This window comes from Hipposideros armiger, unplaced genomic scaffold (genome assembly GCF_001890085.2).
Source record: "Hipposideros armiger isolate ML-2016 unplaced genomic scaffold, ASM189008v1 scaffold_54, whole genome shotgun sequence".
Lineage (NCBI taxonomy): Eukaryota > Metazoa > Chordata > Mammalia > Chiroptera > Hipposideridae > Hipposideros > Hipposideros armiger.
In genome coordinates this window covers 1,199,448-1,218,507 of record NW_017731404.1, presented here as the reverse complement: position 1 = coordinate 1,218,507, position 19,060 = coordinate 1,199,448, and the positions used below count along the sequence as shown (strand labels likewise).

At 45.2% G+C, this 19,060-nt stretch overlaps 1 protein-coding gene across 2 annotated transcripts in view; it reads right to left on the bottom strand.

The window, feature by feature from the left end:
- Positions 1–2,370, bottom strand: part of SLC9A8 (solute carrier family 9 member A8) — a 72,128-nt gene extending 69,758 nt beyond the window's left edge. Inside the window, exons 1-2 of one of the 2 annotated variants that reach the window (XM_019640939.1) lie at positions 2,280–2,370; positions 223–401 (exon numbers count right to left, since the gene is read on the bottom strand). In XM_019640939.1, coding sequence (XP_019496484.1) covers positions 223–401; positions 2,280–2,305 — 205 coding nt within the window. In that variant the 5' untranslated portion in view covers positions 2,306–2,370. The other variant, XM_019640937.1, reaches the window with a different exon arrangement.
- Between the last annotated feature and the right edge of the window lie 16,690 nt (positions 2,371–19,060).

The following is a 19,060-nucleotide window of genomic DNA, read 5'->3' as shown; positions in this document are numbered from 1 at the left end:
TATGACATAAAGGGCTCTTCAGAATTGCTAAGTTCTATGATTTTATAAAGAAAAAGGAGTACCCTGTTATCTAATGTTATGAACTGGTCGCTGCCCCTCAGTGTTTGAAGTGAAACCCAAATGGAGGACTTGACAAAGTAAACGGTGGTTTCAACGCAGTTAACCACACAGACAGCACACACAGACACCCAAGATGGCAGACGATGGTGTTTCTGCATTCACCTAGGACGAGGAGGCTGAAGAAAATGGTCATGCCACTTGACTGTTCCTCCTGCTGAGCCTGCTCCCCTGTCTGCACAGGGAGGATGGGCTTGGCAGGGGTCGGGAGCACCAGTTTTGTAGTGACAACCAGGGTAGTGTGGAGGGTGACATTGAAACCTTCGTGAGTTGTATTGGGGAACCTGTTAGGGGACACAAAAAGCAGAATTAGAGAAAGGAAAAAGGGCCCCTAAGTATCAACACACACAGTCAGAAAGAGAACTTGGCTTTATAGCAGTTACGGGTCTTGACACCAACAGGCAGGCCTTGGATGGAAACGGATTTAGAAACTTCCTGCCTGCTGCTGCAGGATGGTGCCAGTGCTCTCAGGTGCTCTGAACACAGCCACTTAGAGGACAGAACAGGGGGAAATGGGGCCAGTGTGGAAAACAATGGATGCCTGCTCTTCGGTGCGTAGTGGGGCATTTAAATGGAGACAAACTGGAGTCTCATCACTTCCAAGGTCCAACATGACCAGTGCCTTTATTTCTCCCGTTCACATTCTTTGCCTTGGATTACATCCACATGTTGAAGAAACCACTTGACTTTGCCCAATTATTGATCTGGTTGGAGTGCCCTACTCTCCTTTACAAAATCCTTCTCAGATTTCAGAAGGCTCCAGTGTAACCTCCTCTGCAATACTCGACTCCACCCTACCGCGTATGTTCCTCACAGCTCTCTCCTCACATTGTGTTGGGATTGAACACTAGTGCAATATTGATGTAACCATCATTGTAATTGACGATAACAGCTAATGTTTATTGAGGACTGCTTCATCCCAGGGGTTAGGGAACATAACACCTCTTGTTTAATAGGCATAACATGTCTGGGATGGGGTCCTCTTAACGTTCCCTTTTATGCGCCTGAACAACAGAGGCTCAGACAGGTGGTGTAACTTGGCCAGTGGCTCAGTTAGTCAGGCAGAATCGAGCTTTGAGACCAAACTTGAAATCACTGGTCCCTACCACCTCTTTGGCTTTGCGCTGCTGAGGCCCAGTTTAGTGTTGGGGGCTGAGCAGAGGCTCACTAAATAAGGTGGCTCAGTGAAATGACCGCCTCGCCGAGAGACATATCTGAAAAGCGGTCAGGTGAGGGAGTCAAATTTCAACCACCTTCCTTGTTAAGTTTTCCATACTGATTCCACAAACATAGATAGGGTATAACATGCAACAGACTATGCCCCGCAGGTATGGAGGTGGACTAAGAGTGATGCTTCCCCAGAAGTACCTGGAGGACACAGACGCCCCATCTCATCGTGGTCGCCTAGCTCCCTTGCTCTCTACACTCCAGCCATCCTGCCTTTCTGTCCTGCAAAGGCATTAAGCCCTTTCTTGCTGCTGACCTCTTGCACCTGCTGTTCCCTGTCTTAACCCTCCTTCTGGTCATTCAAGTTGCAGCCCGCATGTCATTTTCTCCAGAGTAGACACCCCTCCCCCCACCCTCTAACACTGTTTCAATTCCTTCCGAGCACTGAAATCATCATGTCTATTTATGGTCTTCTTTTCCCACTAGGAGGGAAGTTCCCAGACGGCTGCTCCTCGTCTGCCTCCTTCACTACCATGTGCCCAGGGCCTGAAATAGAGTAGATGCTCAATAGTTGATGAATGAATGACACTCGGTGGAGGAGACAGATGCGAAAAATGATCGTTACAGTGGAGGAGGCGACTGGCTATAGTAGGGGTGGGGGACTTCCTGGAGGAGGCGTTGGAACGCTCCGTAATCATCACATGACCGAAAACTGGGACCGTGAAATTTGGGTTGCAGTTTCCGCAAACCTGCTTTCTGGGCCTGCGCTGGGCGGCCGATCGCCAGCCCAAGGGTCCGACCTCAAGGAAGCTGCGGCGCTGGGCTGCGCCCAGGCCTGTCCCTCCCGCCCTCCTCGCAGGCGCCGGCATGGTCAGTCCTGGCCAACCGGCACAAGGAGCTCCGCCTTCCTGGGCCGGAGGGCGGCCTGAGGCGCTAGCTGTCACCCGCCGGGGCCCAGCCCTGCCGCCTCCGCCGCCCTGGAAAAGCCCACTCACTCCTCTTCCGCCATCTTCTCCCCCATCCTGCGGAGCCTCCAAGACCACCGAGCTGGGAGCCGCCGGGCTAGCAGGGCCCGCCCGCTCTTGCTTCCGGCTTCCGCTGGAGGCGCGGAACGGTCGAAGAAAGGGGGGGGCGGGACCTCGGCCGCGAGGTGGCCCTTCTGTCCCTTCGACTCTATAGCCTGAGGGTGGGAGGAGGCTCATGGGATGACCTTCCCGTGCAATTTTAAGGACGCGAGTCCAGTCCAGGGTCTTATGACCATTTGGACCCACGAGGTTTCGGCTTTTCCCCACGATAGGGCGGGCGGGGGACGTTTTGAGGGAAACTCCTGTGAGGTCACTGAAATTCATTCACCCTGAGAGCAAGTGCTCTCCACCCAGGGTCCAGGGACTTCACCCTGCTAAATGTTGGGAAGGAAGTTGCAAACCTCGCTGAGCAGAGGGACCCCATGGGTACACTTCCCTAGGCTGAGCCTCAGTTTTCCTCCGCTGTAAAGAGGACTAACCACCTGGGCTTTGCAGAACTGTGCAATATTCTATGTATAAACATTTATCGAGTTCTGACTATATGCCTATGGTTAAAATAGGTGATGGTGACGTAGGGATGGGTCATTGATTAATTTGTTCATTGAGCCAATAAAGACTCATTAGATACCTAGATGTGCCTTGCAGTGGTCTGTGGGGTTGGGGATACAGGAAGGAACAAGGTGAGGTGGAAGCAGTAGGGACCCCATCAGGAGGGCTCTTTGGATTTGACACCACCTCTGCTGCTACCTCCTTCCTAAGCCAAGCCATCATGCCTCATAACAGCATAAAGCTGTCTAAATGGTCTCTGTGACCCTGCCATTTTCCTATGGTCTTCTACACAGTGGCCCCAGTGATCCTTTAAAACCCTGGTCACAACTCAGCGCAAAACCTCCATTGGCTCCCAATCTTTGGGCAGAGAAAAAAAAAAAACTTGGAGAACCTACAGGACTTGGGCCTGCCCCCTTCACCTCTCCGAGGTGGATTCCCTCCACCCTCCTGCACGCTTTCCACTATGGTCACAGTGGCTTTCTCGGTGTGCCTGAAACACATTGAGGACGCTGCCTCCTCTGTACTCGCTGATCCGTTGGCCTAGAATGCAGTCATGTGCTGCGTGATGATGTTTCAGTCAATGACAGACCTTATATATGACAGTGGTATACCATAGAGCCTAAGTGTGTGGTAGGCTATACCATTTAGGCTTGTGTAAGCGCACTCTGTGTTGTTCGAGCCACGATGAAATCGCCTAAGAATGCATTTCTTGAACTGTATTTCAGAGATGAAGCAGCACATGATTTACTCAGCTCTTAGGTTGCCCCTTGGTTCCCACCTTTCCCACTTTCAGGCTTTTCCATTACACCTTCCCTTCCTTGTTTAGAATCTATGTTCGCGCCCCTTCCCTGAGTTACTTTTTTTTGGGTAATACCTAATGTATCATACAAGTATGTTTTACTTACATAATTGTTTATTGTTTTCCTCCCCTCCAAGAGACTGTAAACTTATAGAATGTAGAGATTTTTGTCTGTTTTACTCTGTTTCATCTCCAATGCTTAGAACAGCACCTGGCACATAGTAGGTATTCACTAATAAAGGATCACTGGGTAAATAAAGACGTTAGTTAATTCTAGATGTGTTAGGAAACCAAAGGGTTTTGAAAAGAGGAGTGCTATGACCTGACTTTCATTAGGACTCTTTTAGCTGCTTGTGGAGAGTTGGGGTGGGGCGGGGATGGGTGGGGGCGAGGATGGAAGCCCTCAGACCAGCTGGGAAGCCTTTGCAATAATCAGGGCGAGAGCTGGTGGCAGTTTGGATTAAGATGTCAACCTTGGAGATGGCAGGAACGGTTGGACTCTGGGTGCATACTGAAGGCAGGGTTTGCTGTTGGACTGTGTGATATATAAAAGAGAGGCATCAAAGATGACGTCAAGCTTTTGGCTCTGGGCAGGGAAGAGATCTGTCTGGCTCAAACCTAATGTCCTCTGCCACTCCTAGACCTTTTAGGATTGTTCTCGAAGCTAACAGAGAAGGTACTTAGGCTCAGCCAAGGTTTATCGAGTCCTTCCTGTGGGCGTGGTGCTGGGCTATTGTTTCCTTAATTCCTTACATTTCTTTGAGGCAGATCACTATCTTAATTCATAAACTGAAGCCCAGAGAAGTCAGCCACTCGCCTGAAGTCAAGCAGCTGGCAAATGTTGAGGCTGGGATTCAGGCACAGAGCCTGTTTTTTTTTAACTAGTACCCCCTGTTGCTCTCCCGTGCCTTAATTTCTCTGGCTGTAAAGTAGGGCTAACAGCCTCTTCTCTTTTAGTATAGACAGAGCGTGGCGAAAATGAACTGGTCCCTAAGGACTGAGAGCTGGGCTCTCTCTGAGCCACACTTGATGCTGTCACTTTTCTTCCAGCCCTAGAAAACCCCACTTTTCTTCCAGCCCCAGAAAGCATACCCAGAGTCAGGGCCCCCATGGACTGGGGATAGGCCCCTTGCATCAGGCTGCAAGGCTATGGGCCAGTCAGGATGAAAGCAGGGCCCTGAATTCACCGACAGCTGCCCCATTTTATCTGCCATGCCACTCACTGCCCTTGCCTGTTATCAGGTCCAGATCCATGCTTTGTGGCAATAATGAACCTACTGCCAACCAGGAGGCCGCAGAACACCTGCTGTCAGGTCAATGGGCAAATCCCAAGTCCTTCTCACCTATTCCTGGGAATGAATCTAAAATCTTGGTCATTGCCCCCAGGAAGACAAATAAAGCTATTTGACTTGCAGTTCCTGGGCTCCTGGGCCCTGCCAGGCTGAGAAGGGACTGGCACAGGGCACGGCAGGCTCTGCTGCCAGGCAGTCCTGTCTCCCTACAACTCGGGACCTGTGGGCTCTGTGACTCTGAGACCCCACAGCACATTCAGAGCCTCAGGGCCCCATCATAGTTTTGACAGAAGCCTTTGGGAGGCTGTTAGAGGATTAAAGATAAAGCTCTGCCTTTGTTCTCTGTTCTCTCTGCCCTCCTCCCCCAATCTTGCCATTCAGGTCTCAGCTTAAATGTCACTTCCTCAGAGAGGCCCTCCCTGACCACTCAGTCTAAAGCAGAGGTTGGCAAACTTTTCTGTAAAGAGCCAGCCAGTAAATATTTTAGTCTGGTTGCTGTCACAACAACTCCACTCTGCTGTTACAGTGGGAAAGCCACCAGAGATGATTTAGATAGGCGTGGCTGTGTTGCAATAAAACTTTATAAATGTTGAAATTTGGATTTCTTATCATTTTCACATGTCATGAAATATTCTTTTGATTTTCCCCCCCCCAACCATTTAAAATGTGGAAACCATTTCTAGGTAGGGACCATATGAAAGCAGGTGGCAGGCTGGATTTGGCCCACCATGGGCAGCTGACCTCTAGTCTAAAGTCTTAAAATAAGTGTTTCTGAAATACTTATTATTGGATATTTTTCCCCTCTTCCTTCCTCCCTCCCTTCCTTCTTTCCTTCCTTCCTTCCTTCCTTCCTTCCTTCCTTCCTTCCTTCCTTCCTTCCTTCCTTCCTTCCTTCCATTTTATCATCCATTTTCCCCAGTAGGATATAAGCTCCCTGAAAGCAGAGAGCTTGCCTCTCTCCTGTCTTTATTCTGTCCTTTATCTCTTTTAATGTTTCTTGAACAATTACTTTTTGTTGTTTTTGTTTTTTAGTTTCAGGTGTGCAAAACAATGTAAAATAGTTAGACATTTACACCCCTAACAAAGTGATAACCCTCTCCCCCAAGCTACTACCCCTCTGACATAGTATATAGCTGTTACAGTTCCACTGACTCTATTCCTTATGCTGTACTCCACATCCTGTGTCTATACATTGGGCTGTTGGAAAAGTCGTGACGTATTTTCCTGTTTTTCGTTGCAAAAATGCATCATGACTTTTCCAACAACCATACACACACACACACACACACACACACACACACACACACACACACACACACACATATATATATATCATGTTTCCCCAAAAATAAAACCGGGTCTTATATTAATTTTTGCTCCAAAAGACACATTAATTTATTAATGTACAAAAATCTACACTTATTCCAGTACAGTCATGTCTGGCTGACGATCTTAACTGGGGCGTATTTTGGGGGTAAGGCTTATATTACAAGCACCCTGAAAATCATGCTAGGGCTTATTTTCTGGCTAGGTCTTATTTTTGGGGAAACACAGTATATATATGCATATATGTATATTAAATTATAGTTCACATTCATTATTATTCAGCTTCAGCTTCTGGTGTACACTGCAATGGTCAGGAATCTCCACCATCCATGAAGTGGTCTCCCTAATAAGACAAGCGTCCATCTGACACCCTACAAAATCTTTACAATATTTTCGATCATATTCCCCAAATAGTCTTTCATATCCCGGTGTTGAACATTTACTCTTTTCCAGGCATCATTCCAACCACATTACGCTCTGTAATTTATTTAATTTTTTATAAAACCCCGTAAGGTACTTTGAGTAGCCCAATTTTACAGATGTGGAAACTTGATGTCTTTTTCATCACTCTTTTCTCAGAGCTTAGAAAATACTGAAGCTGTCAACAAAGTAGGGACACCAACAAAAACTTTTAATGAGTTGGATATTTCATAGATGTTTTTAAAGGGAATCAAAGTGGTCACCATGTATACCAGTCAGGGTCCAATCAGAGAAGCAGAACCAGTAGGAGAAATACAGTAAAAGATTTATTGCAAGGAATTGGCCTAGAGCGATGCAGATTATTATCTTACAGTTCTATAAGTTAGAAGTGTCATGGGGCTAAAATCAATGTGTCCGCAGGGCTGCATGTGTTCCTCCTGAAAGCCCTAGGAAAGAATCTGTTTTCTTGCCTTTTTCAGCTTCTAGAGGTGCCCACATTCCATGGCATGTGGCCCCATCTTCTCTCTTCAAAGCCAACAATGGCATTACTTCGACCTCTGCTTTGGTCATCGCATCTTCTCTGTGACACACCTGCTTTCTCCTTTCCTTAATAAGTAGTCTTGTGATTACATTGAGCTTACCTGGATATTCTAGAATGATCTCCCCATCTCAAGGTTAACTGATTAGCAACCTTAATTACTCCTTGTCATGTAGTAGTAGAACATATTCACAGGGTTCAGGGATTAGCATGCGGACATCTTTGGGGGCCCTTTTTCTGCCTACTCCACCATGGGGAAAAATAAGCTCTGTGTTGGCCTCCCCTTCATTTATTTTTACCATTTAGTATTGTTTCATATGGATTTACATGTGGGGGAGAGTTGGGCTTCATTTTTTTTTTTTAATCCCTGTGGACTTAACGTTTTCATCTGGTCCTGGCTACTTGGCAGGTAAGAGGCACTAAAATTTTAAGGCAGAAATGAAAAAATCTGATTTTGTAGAATTCAGTGGTGCCAGATGCAACAGGTACATCTGAGAAAGTCTGTGAAAAAATAGAGTGCCATCTTATCACCGACCCACTGGCTCTCGGGTGTGGGGTCTGGGAATCTGAATTTCTCTGTGGCGCTCCACTTCCGTAGCAGACTCTTGGTGTCTGCTCAAAACCTCTTGGAGGGTCTTACTGCTGCTGCCTAAGTGCTGTCTCCCAGCTCAGAACAAGCCAGTTGGGCTGCCAGTTGGTGCTCCCAGAACAACTCTCAACCAATGACTGACAGGAGTTGGAGGATAAATACCCCCACTCCCTTGCCCTTTGGGTGGGACAACTCTGAGATACATGTTCTAAAACGGTTCCCTGAGCTCCCCAGTGGGATTAAGCTCCAGCTGCCCACAATGGTGACCTGCTTTACACCACACATAGGAAACAGAACCCAGCACAAGATAGAAGCAAATGGAATCCCCAGATGATGGTGAAGGGAAATCCAGATGACAACTGGGCACCAGCGGGGGTAACCAGTCAAAATTCCAGCAGATCTGAAGGCCCCAGGGAGATTTCTTCAAAAAGGCAAAGGAATACAATTTTGCATACATGAGATGGTGTCGAGACACCACTTGGATCACTGGCAAAAAGCTTGGCGTTGAACTGATAACAAATACTGGCAAAATTAGGTCTGTTCAGGGCAGGGGAAGAAGAGAACAAGACAGTTATTAACTCAAGGAAAACGAAAAAGCCGTGCAGGAAAGCAAAGGACATTATAGTTTACCGTGGAACTGAACTTTGCATGGTATTTATGTAGTCACAATTATGTAAATAGTAAATATTGATCTAACCAAATTTATAACTATCTTGGGATGGAGGGATGGGAGGGGTGTGTAGGTGAGCTGGGGCTGAGGGTAGGGAAAGAGAGTAGAACCCTAATATCCTACAGCAGGAAAGCACTATAGGATTATACTGAAAACTGAAAAATTTAGACATGGGAATAGAAGCATATTATTTAGAGACATGGAATTAAATATATATAAAAAAATCAGCTAAAAAGTTAAAGTGGTTGTCTTTGGGGAGGAGGAAATGGTAGGAGGAAGTAAAGTAGGGAATTTCTGTTTTTAGGAAATTTGACTCTTCAATTTATGTGCATAACTTTGACATAAATGAAATCTAAAACCAAAAAATGAAAAAGGACAGGAAAAACATGTATTAAAATGTTGTTTTGATAATAGCTATCTCTGGATTGTGGGTCATAGGTTGTTGTTTTTTATTTATTATATTTTACATTTTTTTTCCTGAAAATAATATGTGACAAGGAATGAGAAAAAAAATATGGTATTTTTTAAAGGGAGAAAGAAAAAAAGATATGTCCAGAGGCAGCCTGGAAACTAGTGTTTCCATTTGTTACCAGGTCTCAAAATGGGGATAGTGGGAGGGGTACAAAGGTGAAGGGGCAGGAAGGCGGGGAGGAAGAACTGACTGACATTTTAGTGCCTCATAGAACAGGAAGGTGAGGCAGGGTCAAAGATAGAAATATCAAATAACCATGGCCTTGACTTCCAGTTTTTAAATAAATATGACAAGCTGGCATATTTTTAGTTTATGACAGATGACTGGCAGTTACTGTGTTCCCTATGACAAGCAGAGTGTCAAAGGGCTTTACTTACGTTTTCTGCTTCTGCTCCTACTTGCTATTTACTTTACATGGCAGTCCACGCCGTCCTTTTCAAAGCATTCATCAGATCATGTTACTCCCTTGCTCAAAAGCATCCCGTGGCTCCTCATCTTAATGTGAACAAAACGCCGTCTCCCCTGAGTGCTCTGCAGGGCCACTTTGGTCGGCTGCCTGCCCCTGCAGGGGTCTCTGACCTGCCTTGCACCTTTTCAACCGTACCCAAATTCACTGGGCTCTAGTTCCACCCACTTATCTGCTCTTTGGACATGTCAAGCTTGTCCCCCCCTTAGGAACTTTTCTTTTTCTCCCACATTTTCGTCAATAATCTCGTTGAACAAATCCTCACGTGGATCTGTGGACGCTTAAAAGTCATAGATGTGAGCAATGTCTCTTGATCTCCCAGCACGTCCCTTGGACTGTAAATAGACATCATGTCGCATGCCAAGTGTCCGGAGAGGCACCATGCACCAGGTATGATGAGGAAAGGGCTAAGCCCATCAGTATTTGGGTACGTCTTTTGTTTTCCATAAATAAGTTCTTCCTGGCCACTTACACTTGGAGAGGCCCTAGAAGTGCTGTCCCATAGAAATACAAAGTAAGCCCCAGATGCCATTTTAAATGCTCTTTTCACATACAGGAGGCACTTTACAGCTTCTTATTGGCAACAGCCAGAGGAAGGGACACATAAGGATGAGGTCCCGAACAAAGGAGCTCTGTCTTCATGGAGCTTAGGGCCTGGCACAGTGGCACATGGAAGTGGTCTGGTTCCCCAATGTGGAAGCCCTCTGAAAATGGCCCCACCTCAGGACCTTTGCACATACTGGCCCTTCCTCTACCTGTTCCTAGGTGTTTATACAGCTGCCTCCTAGTCATAATTCAGGTCCCATCACAAATATCGACTTCCTCAGAGGGGCCTTCAGGAACCACCCTGCTCACTTGTCCCAATCAGTTACTATCTCTTCCAGCGTTTTACTTCCTTGTCCTCATTGCACATATCAACCTGGGTTTTTTTTCTCTTTTAAAATGTTTTAAAAATTGTTACTGAGATATAATTCATATAACATAAACTTCACCATTTAACAGTGTACACTTCAGTGGCTTTTAGTATATTTATTATGTTGGACAACCATCATCACCATCTGAGTCTCAAACATTTCCATCACCCCAACAGGAACCCCTGTACCTGTTAGCAGTCATTCTTCCCGCCCTTATTCCCTGGCAACCACTAATCTACTTTCTGTCTCTGTGGATTTGCCTGTTTTGAACATTTTATATAAATGGAATCATATATGTGGCATTTTGTGTCTGGTTTCTTTCAGTTAGCATAATAGTCTGTTTCTGTTAAAAATTTACCTCCTTAATATCTATTATCCCCTTTAGACTCTCGGGGGCTCTACTACCTATAATAATGTGCAACGTAAGTCATTATGTGTGGATTAAGCACTGATTATGTGCTATGTAAACAGTAACACAAATAACCTTCTTCAAGGAAACTCTTTCAAACCTCCATTTTCTCTTCAGTAATCTTCAAGTCTTAAGTGGGTGATGGGCTAAGGGTTAGTGGGCTGATTTGGGGAAGTCTCCCCTTTCCTGGCCCAGCAGACATGATCCAGCTCTCTCTAAAAAGGGACACCTCGCACCAGAATTGAAACAAAAGAAAAGTCCCATTGGGCACAGTTTCTAAGGGGTTTCCCTGTTCTTTTGGTTCTTGTTCAACACACATCTGTGGGACAGTTAAGACAATTGCCTTAAAAAGTGGGAGGGGCTATGGAACAAGGAATGTGGGAAGCCTCTAGTGGCAGAGAGAATAGCTTCTACCACCAACAAGCAAATCCAGACCTCAGTCCTACAACTAACTAACTGCAAGGAACCGAATTCTACCAACGACCTGAATGAGGCTGAAAGTGGATTCTTCCCAGAGCTTCCAGATGAGAATGCAGACAGGCTGCCATCTTGACTTCAGTCTGTGAGGCCTTGAGCATAGAACACAGGAGAGCCTGCAAGGACTTAGGGCTGAAGAACTCTGAGCTGGAAGTAGTTTAAAAGGAAAAAACAAACAAAAAGAAGAGATTCACCTTGCTGCCTTTAGTCCTCAGCTGAAGGTAGGCTTGCTTTGAGACACCCCGGGGCTGGCTGGCTCACCTGGTCCAAGGCGCAGACAGAGAGGCCCGTGAGAAGAGGAGTTAAGAAATCAGACACTGCAGCCAAATTCTGGGGTTTGAATCCCAGCACTGCCACTTACTACCTCTGTCATCTCGGGCAAGTTACTTTCCCCATGCCTCACTTCCCTCAGTATGTATTTCAGAGTATTAGTTTTGGATAAACGAACTAATTATTCACGAAGTCTTAGAACCATGACAGGCATGTGATAAGTACAGATGTTTCTCAAATTAAAGTAACATAATGGGGTGACTAGTTCCAAGTGGTACTGCACCCCTTTATTGATTCTCCTGGGTTAGAAATACTGGTTGCAGTGTCATCTAACCAGCTTCCTTACCTCATTTAAAGACCAAAGGGAAACTCTTCTCTATTTCTGAATAGGGGAAAATTAGAAAAATTTCAATCATTAATAGGGGAATAACTGCAGACATTGAAAATGATGACTCACATCTGTAGACATTGACTTAGGAAAGGGCCTGTGCTCTGCCTTGGCAGTGTACTGTAGCGGTTAAGGTCACGTGGCCCTGAAGCCAGTTTACTTGTGTCTGAATCCCGGCTTGGCCACCTATAGCGGTGTGACCTTGGCTAAATCACTTAACCTCTCTGTATCTCACTTTCCCTATCTATAAAATGAGGTTAATAATAGTGCTTATCGCACAGAACTATTATTAGGTTAAAATGAATTAACACACAGAGAGCAACTAGCATTGTAAGTCTTCAATAAACCTTAGTTATTACTGTTGAATAAAAAAATAGCACAAATATACTTTAGGGTTTAAATCAATGGGCATTGAAAAATCTATGTGATAATTTGTAAAATGCTCTAAAATTATGACTTTTTACCCTCTTCATGCTTTTCTGTATTGTCTGAAAAAAAATTTATAATAATAAGCCTTTACTCCTTTTGTAATTAGAAAAAAAATTCAGTTAATTCCATTTGGGGCTGGGAGCCTAATAAAATAACTCTGTGCTCAATGAATTGTTTGCCTGTCCTCATCTTTGTGTGTCTGAGGACTGTTTTTGCCCAGGAGATTCATGCTAGAGCAAAGTCACCCATGTTTGCTCAAGTCCTCTCCCTGTGAATCAGGACAAGCCTGTTAAAGGCTGAGTGGGTTCTCCTCCCCGCTGCCATACTCTGTGTTGCAGGAAATAAAGTACTGACTCACCCATGCCCTGGCTCGTGTGGCTGTGTATTTCACCCACAGTCATTCAACAGGGTTTGGGAAACAAACACGGCTCATCCAACCAATAATAGAATTCCATGCATTCATCTCAAAGATAGAGGCAGTTTCGTCTCTATTATCCTGGAAAGGTGTTTGCAATCATACAGCTCCATTAAAACCAACAATCAACTACAGAACGATATTTATTTAAAAAGCAGGTATTGAATACTTAACCATTCTGTTCAAGGAACTGGGGACACAGCAATGGAAAAGCAGAGAAAAACTCCTGCCTTCATAGAGCTGACTTTCTGGGAGAAGCGAGAGACCGTGCACAAGAAAACAAAATAAGTTAATTTAGATGATGAAAAATGTTATGATGCCACAGATGGGATGGAGGCAGAGCTACATAGATGGGGGGCTCAATAGAAGGCCTCCCTGAGGAGATGGCATTTGAACCGAAAATGTACAGTGTGATTCCATTTTTGTAAAAATATTCCACTATGTGTGTGTATATGCCTGTTTATTATAAACATAGAGAAAAAGTCTGGAGGGATACTCACCAGACTGTTTGCACTTTTAACTATAGATACTTCTGGAGTTCTATTCTATGCATGGGCCTGGGCAAAATTCTTGGGACACCAAGCTGAGTTGGGCAGGCATGGTCCTGCCCTCCTCTTCTGATTCCCCACCTCAGTCAGGCTAGGCTGGACTCTGAACTCATTACTGCAAGTAAGGAGAATTGAGTCACATAAGGAAAAGTCCAGTGGTATAACTTGATCAGGCATGGCTGGATCCAGGAACTCAACAGTATCAACAGGCCTCTGCCTCTCTCCCTCTTCCATTTCTGCTTTCCCTTCTGTTGGCTTCACACTCAGGTAGGCTTTTCCCAAGATGACCAAGATGATCCCCAGAAGCTCCCAGCTTCTGTCCTTCCAGCTCAGCAATCTTAGAGAGCAGAAAGTACTCCTTTCCCTGGGAAGACCAGCAAAGTTCTAGAGCTGACTGTCATTGGTCCAGTTCAGATCACATGCTTTCCATGAACCAATCACATTGCTCTGACTGATGCAGAAATTCAGGTGAGGATAATGCATCCACTCCTGGGACCAGAAGGAAGTCTCCCTCACTTGAACTACGTCTACTGAGGAGGGGGAGAGGCCACCAAGTTGCTACCGAAAGCCTCCCACTCTGCCAAAAAAAAAAAAAAAAGAAAAAGAAAAAGAAAAAAAAAAGCATGATAGGCACAGATTGAACATTAACTATTTGACACACAACAATGACACAGGATAGGAACACTTATTTCCATTTTATAGAGTAGAATTCAAGGTCAGCAACTTTTGTAAGACCAGACTGCAAAGTGGAAAAACTATTATTTGAACTCTGTCTGATGCCAAAGCCCCCAAATAATGATGATGATGTTGATAATTCAGTAATAAGAACTACTATTTGTTGAGCACCTACTATGTGCTAAATTTTGCAAGCATGATCTCATTTCATTCCCCCTGCAACCTTCGAGGCAAGTTTACTGTGCAGTTGACTTCTTGACACCCACTCCAGCCCAGCCATTGGCCTGGGACCCAACTGGTCTAAGCCAGTCATAGGAATTGCATCCCTTTGCCAGAGATTGGTTCAGGGAAGGGCATGTGACACAAATCTGGCCAACGAGACGTGAAGAGAATTTTGCCAGGAAAGTTCTTCCTTGTTCTTCCCGGAGAGGGTCTGGAAGCGACCCTATTTTCCTACTGGACATGAAAGAGGATGCTTGTAGCCCTGACAGCTCTTGGCAGTCATTCTACGATCACGAGGAGAACCAGCCTCAGGATGAAACTAACACTGTGGACTACAGAACAGAAACGGAAAGAACCTGGGTCCTTGATGATATCATTAGGCTACTAGATCTACCACTGTCCTGTGAGGAGAGGCAGGGTAGCCAATTAAGCCAGTGTGAGTTTTAGTAGCTCTTTCTTTCCAGCAAAAAGCATTCTAATGGACTCGGTATGGATTTATAAAATCTTTATTTCACAAAAGGGGGAACAGGCTCAGAGAGATCAAGTGAGTTGCCTAAGGTCACACAGTGAGCAGGGCTTTGATCCAGGGTTTGTCTGAAACCAATCCCATCACATCATATGGTTCCCACACAGTAGTAACCTCTCTTCTGCTTGATGCTTTTTAAGTACTGTGCCGTAAAATCCTTATAATTACCCTGCGAAGTAAGTGCTTTTACTGTGCCCATTTTGCAGGCCACAAATACCCACAGGGGAGTGGAGGCTGTTTAGCTGAGAAGCCTTTGGATCTGAGGATTGCTTTCAGGCTTATGATTCATAGCCAGGGACAGACAATGGTCAGGTGGAAGGAGATGGGGGGTGGCGGGGAGTAAAGCTGGGGAGTAAGGAATTCCTGGAAGTTGCAAAATACCAGAATCTTATTTCAACCCTGCTGAAGTGTTCAGCCAGGAGGATTGGGAAATAGAACCCCAGAAACTCATTTTGTTCTCTCTTAGGATGGGTTCTTAATTAATTTTAAATTTGAGTAAAAAAAAACAAAAAAGATTCATGAAAGAAATACATCACCATTTCAGAACAAATTGGAAATATAGGCAATAAGATAACATGATTCAAAAATCTTACCAATATTCCAGCTGTATCATTATTGGCAATTATGCTCAACCTCTTCGTGCCTGCTTCCTCTAAATGAGGTAGTCAGGAAAGCATTTGAGCTGAGCCCTGAAGGATGCGACGGAGCTGCCATGGGAAGAGTGTTCCAGGAAGTGGGAACAGCACATGCAAAGGGCCTGAGGTTGGCTGACTGAAGGGACAGGAAGATGGGCAATGGGGTTAATGAAAAACAAGGGGGCGGGGGCGGGATTTGAGGGAGATGAGGTCAGTGAGACAGACTAGAGTCAGATGTCCACAATGGAGGAAATGGGTTTGGGGCCAGGGAGCTGCTCATGTGCCCAGCACACAGGTGATGATGGGCCAGTAATATAAGCAGAAGGTTTATTAATCAGCATCAGGTTTCTGGAAGGGAGGAAAGGTGAGAAACATTTGCCAGTTCAGTCCAGTACATTTTCACCAAGTGCCCACCTTGTGCCAGAACCTACCCAGAGTCCTGGCCTTCAGGAACATTTGCTTTGGAGATCAGAAATTCAGGGGCAGTGAAGGCAGTAAAGAAGCATTTTTTTCCAAAGAGTGCACCTGACTGGCCAACAAATGGATGGAAAGATCCATAAAGTCCGTCCAAAGCAGGCAATACAGGTTCAAACACGTAGAGATGTTTCACAACCGTGGACTGATAACAATGTGATAACCAGAAAATGCCGAAGTATAGAAGAGTGGTTAATACCTAGGGCTCTGGAAGCAGACTCTCTGGGTTCATACCATGCTCTATCTACCATTCCTAGCTAAGGGATTTGGGGTTAGTTACTTCGCCTCTCTGTGCCTCCATTTCTCTATCTATCAAACGGGGATGATAATTGTCTTTACCTCAAAGTTTCTGAAGGGTGATGTGTTATTTCGCATTAAACGTTGAGAAAGGTGCCTGGCACATAATTAATGCCATATGTAATGGTGGTATTATTATTGGCGAGGAAGTGGGGAAATGGGAACTCTCATACACTGCTGTTTGGCAATGCACACACCCTGTGACCAGCAACCCCAGGTCCACAAATCCACTCCGGAGAAGCTCTAGCATGTGCAAGGATGGGTGTGGTAGCTTCCCCATAATGGGCCAAAAGTGAAATCGACTGCGTAGGCATCAGCAAGTGAATGGGTAAATAAACTGTGACATGTTCCCGTAAAGGAATACCAGTGAGCAGCAAAAATGAATAAACTAGATCTAAATAAGTCTTAAAAATATAATGTTGAATGAGAAGAGAAACTTTCAGAAGTAAACTCTTAGTATGATACCATTTGTGTAAATGTTAAAACCATAAACAACCATATATATATATATGTATATATATATGACAGGGGTAATGTTAAAATATTTAGCAACTGGCATAACCTAGGTGCTGACAAACAGAACAGGGGCTCACCATATAGGCCCCAATAGGGGGTTCACGTTTCCCATTGCTCCTAGGATAAAGATGTGGCTTCTCCATGCTCACCAACCTTCCTATTCTCCCCACCCCTGTTCTGTCTGTTCTATTGCTTATTAGCTGTGTGACATCAAGCAAGTTGATTAATCTCACTGGGTTTCAACTTCTTCATTTGTAAGATGGAAATAATTCTTGCAAAAGCTAACACATACATAGAGTTTCCTATGTGCCAAACGCTCATTATAATCCTCATGATAACCCTTTGTGGTAGGTTCTATTATGATTCTCATTGTGTGTATGTGGAAACTGAAGCACAGAGAATCTGAGAAACTTGCTCATGGCTTGTAGAACCTAACTTATAGGGTTGTTGCAAATATATACTGAGTGATACATGTTAAGAGGCTTAGAAAAAGGTCTGGCACTGAATAAGTGCTCAATAAACATCAGCAGTTGTTATTATGTCACTGCCCTGGTCGTAAGTCTTTGGTGGCTCACCATTGCCCTTGGGAGACAGCTTGAGCTCCTCAACATGGACTACAAGGTCATGGCCTTTTTCCTTCTCACCCCTCTGTCTCCTTCCCATTTCCCTTTGTTCTCTGTCCTCTAGTCAATAGGCTTTCTCTCAATTCTTCCCACAACCCTCATCTTCCCTGCCACTGGGCCTTTGCACATGATATTTTCCCTGAAATGCTGTTCCCCCTTGCTATTCTTTTACCTGGTTAACCTCTAAACACCTTCTCCAATCATGTACAACGACATCTCTTACAGGAGGCCCTATTGGAATGAGCTAAGTCTTTCTGATCTATGTTCTACGGCTTTCTAAAATTTCCTGTAGTAATTGTTTGTTTTGTTTTGTTTTGTTTTGTTTTTAGCTGAGACATTCTGCCACCTGTTAGCAGCTCAGCGGCAGCATAGTTCGGGCCAGGAATCGAACCAGGGACCCTGTTGCTCAGAGCTCAAACTCTTGGGTGAGCTCTTAACCAACTGAGCCACTCGGCCGGCCCTAGTAATTGTTATCCCTTCTGAAATTTCTCCTTTTTCTTCTTCTCCTCCTCCTCCTCCTCCTCCTGCACTCCCTCCTCCTTCTATAGATTACAGGAGAAAAAGAACCAAATTTATTATGTATGTGCATATGGGGGTTCCATAAGAATATGGGACCTCTGGAATTACTTCTTTAGTATTGGTCTCCCCCTCTCAACTGTTAGCTCTTGGAAAGCAGGGAATTTTTCTGACTTTATCATTGTTGTGGGCCTATGGCAGGCATAACAGACCTACCAATCCTATCCCAATCCCTTCTAATGTGGCTTCCAGTATAAAATCTAGAAAGTGAAAAAAACCCCCCACATTTCTGAGACTTCCATGCAGCAAGGGTGACACACGTGGCCCAGGTTCCCCTGGTAAGCCTTGGAAGCAAAAACAAGCTGTGGGGTGCCAAGCGGTAGCATTTTCTGGCAAGCACAGTGGGAGGTATTTGGTCCTTCTAGGGAATAGCAGGGGAGTTCTACAGCCAGTCCTTAGCTTTCTAAGCCCTGAGCAGCAGTGGCCGAAGCAGCAGTGATATTTCCGTTGGAACAGTTTCACAGTGAAGGTGGGTATTTCTCCTGTCTTTGATGTTCCTGCCTGTACTGTTGGTGATTGTTTAGCAATCTGGAGTACTACCTAATACTTTTAATACATTCCTTTCTGCCTGAGCTGGCGTTAGTTGATTCTATCGTCTGCAATTTAGAATGCCTTGGCCAAGCACTTAATGAATATTTGTTGAATGAATGAATGAATAAATGAATGAGTGAATGGATGGTGATCTCTTAGGAACTTTCCTATTCCCACTGCTTTTATCCCCAAGAAAGAACGTCATAGGTCCTGGATGGGTACTGCTCTTTCAAATGTCAGGGACAGGAAGATGACGTGGACTGTCTTATCACTGGCAGGACAGAACACGGAGGACTTGCAGATAAAAGAGAGTTTGAGGAAGGAACTGGGGCTGTCTCATAGGGCAAGCAGGGGAGCGGGCTGGAGCCTCGGAATGAATGGGTTCGGGGCAAGGCTGACGTGTGAGGAAGAGGGAGCAGGCAGGGTGGATCCCTGAGCCATCCCATGGCCAGCCAGGGGGGTTTCTCTTATTGGGGCCCTTTCTGCTGCGCACACCAGTAGGTCAGTGCCTGCCCTGCTTGTCAGCTGAAAAAGAGGTTGGGAAAATACAATAATGAGGCAAACATTTTCAAAGAATGCTTGCCAGGAAGCACTGACGGGGGAAGCCGGATGTGAGAGAGGGAAGGGAAAGAAGCCAATACAAAGTGCGTTACCGAGCAGGTTATCGCTTTGGGAAACTGAGGCTCAAATGCACCATGGAACTCC